We start from the raw sequence: 8,074 nt of genomic DNA, 5'->3' as shown, positions 1-8,074 counted from the left end.
AGTGGCACTCTGCATGTGGGCTCGTCAGCGAGACTGTCTTGTTAATGGGTCGAGCTCTCACCTTTGACGTCTCCACCCGATCCAGCAAACCTGTCTATTAAGTTTCGCAATTAGTGGGGATCAAGGTGGGTCGGTAATAGGTATTGTCATCGTACCGTTTTGGAAGCCTTTGCACGCGCCGCCTTCGGCTGAAGGCTCGCAACGAGCTCAACGGACTCGTCGTCTTCACTCGCTGTCCCAAAGTACTGTGGATTGGCCTCAAGGTTAGACTTAACATGCAGGCGCTGGGAAACGGCGAGGGCATGCAACCACGCATTTCCTCGATGAGAACGTACGCACCTCCGGGGATGGTCGCTGCACAATGTGAGAGGTACGCGGGTCACGAAATGTGTCAATATGTGGGCTTGATCGTTCGTAGGGATGGCACTTACCCGTTTGGGCTGCGACAACGTGGGCGTAGTGGTCAGGGTAATTGCAACAGCGCAGACATGGCCTACTCACCACTACCCGGCCAGGCATCTGCACGGACCTCTGTGCCTTGGTGGCCGCGTTCATGGCCATTGCTGGTTGCGGCTCCGGCTTTGTTGTCGCGCAGGTACAGATGAGTTGTGAGTGACAATGACAAATGAGTGAGGAACCGTACCCTCGTGGCTATACGTCGGCTATGGCGCCTTGACCTTGTTCTTAGTAGCGCGGCGGGCTTGCGGCTGTACCACAAAGGCTCGTCAACGAAGTCTCCATGGCGTCCGGTGCCAGCACAGAACCGGGCCGGCGCGCCCTGATCGAGGAGATGAGCCGAAGAACATTGTACAGATCTTGAAAGACTTACATGCTCGGAGTACGATCCTGGACGCGTTCTTGCTCAGGCTCGGAGGGTGTCGGCTTGCTTCTATTGACATCTTTGACGGCTTCGCTAGGTGGGCCACGCGTCTTAGTGAGTCGGTGGCCGCTCTTGTCCTGCGCATTCGATCTCGGTGTCAGCACAGGGTAGTGGTAAGGAGAACACTGGCATCAACGCGACCTTGGTACCCGAGTCATCGTGCCTCTGCAGAGGCGCCTGGTGATTCGTCTCTGCGTGGCCCACTACGACTCCGGCCGCATTCCCAGATGCACGACGCTTGCCACGACGGACAATCATTGCCTGTGTGAAGTGAATTAGTGACCTTGGATCAATGTTGGGAACAGAGACGGTGAAGATGTACCTGCCACGCGGGATCGGGGACGCGTTCACCACTGGACTCGTTTTCATCTGGCTCTGACTCGCCACTTTGATGCTCTTCCGAGGGTTCCGTGGCGTCGCCGTCGAGGAAATCGGCTCTGTAGTCGGAGTCAGTGCCAGAGGAGGCATTGTCGCGGGACTGGCGGCCGTGGGTCCCGCTTTGGAGACGAAAGTTGCAGTCTGGGAAGATGGTGAACGCAGTGTGCGTGGGAAACCTAGCGCTCGAGCAGCGTGACTATGGTACTTACTCCTTGTTTGAGTTGCTGTGTAATCTTCTCCGCCTTGCGCTGGGAGACGCCGGGTTCGTGCTCACCCTCGAAGACCTCATCTTCCTCGCGGCCTGCATCTGACTGGACAGCCTCGCTCTCGGAGTCTTCCTCCTGCTCGGACATGCTGACCCTTCTCGTGGGTTTCTCTGGCGAAGTTGGGTGTCATGATCGGGCAATTAAGTGTGGATAAACATGGCGCACTGCGAGAGGTGGTGTCGGTATGATCCATGTCTACATCTTCTATGTCACTAACGACACGGCCTGCGCAGAGGGATAGCATGGGATCGTTCGTCAGCCACGGTCATGAGAATGGTGCGCACCTTTGCCTGGCATTCGATCGGGAGTGTTGCCCAAACCCTGGCTATAATCAGGGGCCGCCTCGTGCGACGGTGTTGCTGCGAAAGCTAGGCATGACAGTAGGGTGTACGATTATCAGAGGTAAGCACCTACCCTCCGTGTCGGTCACACGCCCACGCTTGACAGCACTCGCTGCAGAGGAGGCAGCAACTTCAGAGTCTTTCCGCTCGCGCTTCTTACCACTCGGCAGCCAGACTGGATGAAGATCAATATGAGTTCGGGATGAAGCCAGCAAAAACATGTGAATACCTCGGTCTTTGTATGCCTGCGCTTTGGCAGAGCGTGGTTGCGTAACTAGTACGGCGCGCGCGAGATTGGTTATGTACTTACGAAAATATGTCGAGGAGAAATGGACTCACTCGTAGGATTCGCAATCTCGTGCTCGCGGGCTTGCTCGAATGCGTTCTGCTGAGCTCGCTGTTCGCTCCTTAAGTCTTTGGCGAGCTCTTGCAGTTCAGGATCGAGATTTCGGGCTGACCGACGCGGACGGGGTTCGGACTCGACACCAGCATCTGGTCCTTCAATGAATTTTGGGTGAGCACTGGCATTCGGGTTTCAGCCTGGACCGTCTCCAAACATACCTCCTTGGCTAACTTCAGCCTGTGCAGGGTCGTCAACTTTGCGGGCCACCTTCTTCTTCGTCCCACGTCCCTTCTTGCTTGCGGGAACCGATGGCATGACCGGGGAGGTGCAGGAACTGAGGCACAGCCAGCCGAAGGGGCTTCCACTGAACGGAGAGACGTCGTGGTCGGGGGGAAAGGCGCAAGGGCTTGGAGGTGCCAGCGGGCCTGGTGGAATCTCCAGGCACAAACTCGGCCGTTGATTTAGGGTGTCGCGGCGGGCCATGCCACTACGGGTTATCAAGCCGTACCCCCGGCCTGCATTTCTACCTGTGCGCTGCGGCCCGAGGCTTGCCTCTGGGCAAGGGTTACCGGCCTGCAATGGGCCGTTGAGCGTTGCGGTTTGCATCGTCACGCTGTCTGGCGGAAATTGGAGGCTCGTCTCAGCGTACAGTCCCTATTTCGCTCACAGGCTCATTTGCTACCTCACAATACGATCCTTTGATGCCGACTCGGACGCAGCGCCAAGGCGGGCGTCCTCCCAAACAAGGATGGCGGACCAGAGCTCTCGCAAGCCTCTGTTCACCGAACGACGCTGCAATCATCATGCACACATTGCGCTACATATTCAATATTTCCCTCGTCCTCCTTCTGCCGGCGGTTGCCAGTTCTTTGCTGTTTCACCTCTCAAAGACGCCAGGTGTCACGATCGGCCCCGACTCCGTCCCAGCTGCGTCGCAAACCTCGATACGCCATAGTGCTTACCAGCTAGAACGACCCAGTGACGGATCCACTGGACTTCGCGCGGGGCTGTCAGAGGTTGAATGGGCATTACACTGGGTTTCCGTATATGCCTATTTTCTTATATGGGCGGCAGCATTAGGTGAGTAACGAGGACAAAACTTCATAGGCGGTGTCCACTTGTGTTATAACCCGTTCCGAGCTTAACTGACAACCGATCCTCAACAGCCGCTCTCTTTCAAGCCGATTGGCTCCCTATCACGAGGATTCTCCTCAGTTGTATGGTCAGGACACGCCGGCGTCGAGGGCACTTCACCCATGTTCGGCTGGATCATCGAAGGCGAATCACCGCAACGTCAACGTACACAATATTTGTTCGCCCCTGTGCCGGGCGAAGTATTCCAATCGGTCAGTGTTCATTTTCTGATTACTCATTCATTGTATATCCACTGACTCGTGTCTTACCAGTTGTATCCGACGGCACCACAATCGCGGGTCTCAGGCACTTGCTTGTCGCGAAAGGTGTTCCATCTTCGCTCGCTCGATCAGTTCGTCTGGGACTCGCGCACAACTCTTTTCACCTTTTGGAAGACACTCAATGCCTCGGTGACATTGGAGCGGGGCCTCTCGCCCATCTGTGCATGAATGTGGGCCTCCCCGGTACGTTTCCACATCCTGGATCACGCTCAACGAATTCGTGACCCTGACAATGCTATTTGGCAGGTGGTTCGCCCAACAGCGCGACGGCAAGCGCTTCGCATCAGTGCCTTGGCTGCGGTGCGTCCGGATTTGACATTGACGCGCTGTCAAGACATGTGGTTCGGTCGGGAGATCCTCGATGCCAGAGCAGCGTCATGCAGGCGATGGAACGCGCGCGTGTGTGCGCGCGCACTCGCCTCGAGGAGAATCGCATGCCCACCGAACCTGTCGCCGGTCCTTCGAGCCATCCCCTCGAACGCCAGCCGGCCAGTGGGAGTGCACAAAGCCAATTGGATCCCGTGCTCGCGGCAGGGCATGCGAACCAGCGTGTGACTGAAGGTGAGCATCAGCATTGCTGTGATGTCGCGCAGCCACAAACCACGTACCTGGACCAGATCTCGACGGTCCCCTCGAATACCTAGACCCAGACGACGATGGTCAGCTCGAGTACCTCGATCAAGATGCACTGGGCGAGCCCCTACTGGACGATGCAGTCGACGGCTTGCCTTCAGACTCGTCATCCGATGACGAAGACGAGCGACACTACGAGGACATGCCTCCGAGGCTCTTCAACCGCAGCCCGTCTCCTCAGGCCATGCGAATGCAATCGCCCTCTGCAGCGTCTGATCGGCCACTTGGACCTGCTGAGCATGCCCTCGAAGAGGATCAAGGCCGACACGACGGACATCACGACGATATGGACGTGGATCGCAACCTGCCGGGCAATCAGCCACGTGAAGAGGAGTTTCTCTTCCATGATCCATTTGTAGTGCCGTTCGCCAGGGCCCCAGTCGGCGAGACCAATGCCGCGGCGGGCAAGAACCCATTTGCTACCTATGAAGCGGCGTTGGGGGACACCCCTGACGCGAACATCTTCGCCCCCTTCGCCTCGCGGATGGACTGGCGCATCGCACAATGGGCGAAGACGCGAGGTCCGTCGGCAAGTGCATTCAATGAACTGCTGGCAATTGACGGGGTATGGCAGCTCGCTCTTCCATGTACCTCCGTGGCTCACGCAACCCTGTCCTCGGCTGATTACACAGGTGCTTGATGGCCTAGACATCTCGTTCAAGAACACCAAAGAACTCAACAAGATCATTGACGACTCGCTCCCTCCTCGCCCGAGTTTCGTTCGTCACGTCGTCGAGGTGGATGGCGAAAAATATGACTTTTGGCTGCGCGATGCCATGGAGTGCATACGCGTGCTCTTCGGTTCATCCGATTGGGCCACCAGCATCATCCTCGCCCCCGAGAAACACTACATTGATCGGACAAAGACGACGCGAGTTTATGGCGACATGAACACTGGCGATTGGTGGTGGCGCCTGCAGGTATGCTTGTGTCTGCTGGTTGCTCGCAACACACCAGTCTTAACTCAATCATTGCAGCACAAACTAGAAAAGAAGCAAGCCGGTGCGACGATCATACCCCTCATCGTTTCCTCGGATAAGACACAGTTGACGCAGTTTCGCAACCGGTCGTGTTACCCGCTATATCTCACCATTGGTAATATCCCGAAGGAGATTCGTCGCAAATCCAGCAGACAGGCCCAGCTGCTCATTGGCTATCTGCCAGTCACCCGACTCTCGCACATCAAGAGCGACGAAACACGGCGTCGAGCGTCGAGCAACCTTTTCCATGCATGCTTACGCCAGGCCCTCGCCCCGACTCGGAAGGCCGGACGACACGGCACTGTGATGACGACTGGCCGTGGTCTCGCGAAGCGCTGCCACCCCGTCTTCGCCGCGTATGTCGGGGACTACCCAGAAATCGTACTCGTCACCGGCGTGAAGAATGGTGAATGCCCTGCGGGCGTGGTGGACCCTGAGTCGTTGGGCGAGCCGGTGCCTTGTACCGCAAGAGACGTCAACGCCATCTTGGACGCCCTAGACACTCTCGCGCGCACGGGATCAGCAGTCGCCCACGTCAATGCTTGCAAGGCCGCGGGCATCAAACCACTCACCGACGCCTTTTGGAAAGATCTCCCCTATGTCAACATCTACGCCTCTTTGCCTCCCGACATCCTACATCAGCTCTACCAAGGGATGGTCAAACACGTCGTTGCATGGACCAAGGCTGCATATGGTGCTCGAGTCATCGACGAACGGTTCCAGGCCCTCCCTCCTAATCACAACCTCCGCCATTTTTCGAAAGGCATCTCCCACTTGTCGCGCGTCTCTGGCACGGAACACGAAGACATTTGTCGTGTTCTCCTCGGGACCATAGTTGACCTCCGCCTGCCCGGCGGTCACAACCCCACCCGCCTCATCCGCGCTGTGCGCGCTCTCCTGGATTTCGTGTATCTCGCCCAACTGCCTGCGCACACCTCCACGACCCTTGCGCAGCTCGACGACGCCCTCGCTCGATTTCATGCAAACAAAGCGGTATTTGAGCAACTCGGCATCCGCAATCACTTCAATTTCCCGAAGCTGCATTCCCTTCAGCACTACACGTCGGGGATTAAGCTCTTCGGTACTGCCGATGGTACGAACACCTCGGCGTCTGAACATCTCCACATCTCACTCGCAAAGGATCCGTGGCGCAAGTCCAACCGCAAGGATGAGTATCCGCAGATGACCACCACCGTGGTTCGCCTCGAACAAATTCACGCACACATGCTTTACATCCAATGGCGTCTCGACGGCCGCCCGCACATCGCACCCGCGCCCTCCCACATTCCTCATAAGCCCCACCGCCACCTCACGCGTAATCCGACGTGCAAGTCCGTCGCCTTTTCGACCGTCGAGGCCCGCTACGGTGCTTTCAATTTTGAGCACCTCCTCAAGGAATCCATAGTGAGTCACAAGCATCCCGACTTGTCAGCTCGTGAGCTCGCGGAACACGTCTCAGTGTACGACCTCCCTTTCCGCGCCGTCTCGATGTGGCACAAGGTCAAATTCTGGAACCAGGATTTCTTCAGGCGCAGAAATGCACCTGAGACGCTCGATGTAATCCATGCCCGCCCGAACTACCGAGACACCCAAGGTCGACTCGTCCCGGGAAGATTCGACACCGCGCTCGTAAACGAGAGAGATGGTGGGCACGTAGGGGTCGCAGGTACGCAATCCCTTACACAGTAAACATTTCCAGCAACTTACGAGCGAATAGGCTATCGTGTGGGCCAAGTTCGCGCCATATTCTCACTGACGAAGAAGGCTCACGACAATGTTTTCCATGGCGATCCCACCGCGCCGTCGCACTTTGTCTACCTCGAATGGTTCACCCGATTCAAGCCTCGTCCAGAGGCTAACCACCTCTTCTACAGTATCAAACGCCACAGAACACATGCAGGGGACCGCGTCGCAGCGATCGTCCCCTTGAAGGATCTCCAACGGAGCATTCATCTTGTACCGAAGTTCGGGCCTGTCAAGCCGCCCGAGTGGACGAGTGACAACGTTCTCGATCTGTGTGAGAACTTCTACGTCAACTCCTTCACCGATAGGAACACGTACATCACTGTAGTGTAGTTGAATACACTCGGTGCCCCGCGATGTCTATAAGCGCCGGACCTGGGTGCCTCAATAGCGAGTCGTTGCGTTCTTGTCATCTGGAATAAAAGGGTCAGACACAAACCACTTGAAAGCTTCCACAAAAAATTCATTAGACACAATCAAAGATCGAACTTCGGACTCATTCTTCAAGCTCCAGAGGCTCCCTGGCCCGAGCGCACTCGTCGGCGCTTACTTCGACATGCGGGCAGAACGCGCCTTGGTGTGGCTCTGCGTTCACCACCATCCCACCATCTGACCTCGCTGCTACACCCACAATTTCCCTCTTCGCTCGGCTTCGATCTGCCCAGATTCATGCTCATCTACCGCCCTCACGTCGCCACCTCACCAACGACTCGCATCCGCCCTCGGTGTCCCTACCCAAGACGTGCGCTGCCCGAGGACTTGTGCCGCACGAATCGCGATGCACTTCAAGCCGCGCGACATCATGCGAGTGAAAATCGCGGATAGGGGAGGGCGATACTGGAAGTCGCCATCAGAGAAGGGCGAGAGGGCATCGAGCTCAGCTCGCTCGCAGGACCTCGAGAGAAGGATTTTGGTGCGTGGTTTGGCTGTAGTCCTGCTAATCCATCCTGAGCATCCACTCAGACTACGGTTTGCATGGACGAGCCCCTCCTCAGCCCTCTCCACTGCCCCGTGCGTCCTCGACGACGATTACTTAGTCGATCGCCATCCCGGTGTCCTCGTCCCGGCGACCCAACCTCCTCTGGCCTGGTGCGA

At 57.1% G+C, this 8,074-nt stretch overlaps 2 protein-coding genes across 2 annotated transcripts; both read right to left on the bottom strand.

The window, feature by feature from the left end:
* Positions 1 to 146: 146 nt before the first annotated feature.
* Positions 147 to 561, bottom strand: B0H18DRAFT_1126895 (uncharacterized protein; the record flags this gene model as incomplete). The annotated part of the gene is made up of 4 exons (XM_048035227.1): positions 147 to 284; positions 340 to 354; positions 432 to 440; positions 502 to 561. The coding sequence occupies 4 exons, from the start codon at positions 559 to 561 to the stop codon at positions 147 to 149; spliced, it is 222 nt and encodes a 73-aa protein (XP_047885604.1).
* A 1,252-nt stretch (positions 562 to 1,813) lies between these two features.
* On the bottom strand, positions 1,814 to 2,928 carry B0H18DRAFT_238738 (uncharacterized protein). The gene is made up of 3 exons (XM_048037247.1): positions 2,427 to 2,928; positions 2,205 to 2,363; positions 1,814 to 2,139 (listed from the first exon to the last, which is right to left on the bottom strand). The coding sequence occupies exons 1-3, from the start codon at positions 2,812 to 2,814 to the stop codon at positions 1,856 to 1,858; spliced, it is 831 nt and encodes a 276-aa protein (XP_047885603.1). The 5' UTR covers positions 2,815 to 2,928; the 3' UTR covers positions 1,814 to 1,855.
* Positions 2,929 to 8,074: the final 5,146 nt, after the last annotated feature.

Source organism: Fomitopsis serialis (assembly GCF_022376445.1).
Source record: "Fomitopsis serialis strain Sig1Antser10 chromosome Unknown B0H18scaffold_222, whole genome shotgun sequence".
NCBI classification, from domain to species: domain Eukaryota; kingdom Fungi; phylum Basidiomycota; class Agaricomycetes; order Polyporales; family Fomitopsidaceae; genus Fomitopsis; species Fomitopsis serialis.
Note: the sequence above shows the minus strand (reverse complement) of the source record. Positions and strands in the feature narration are given on the sequence as shown.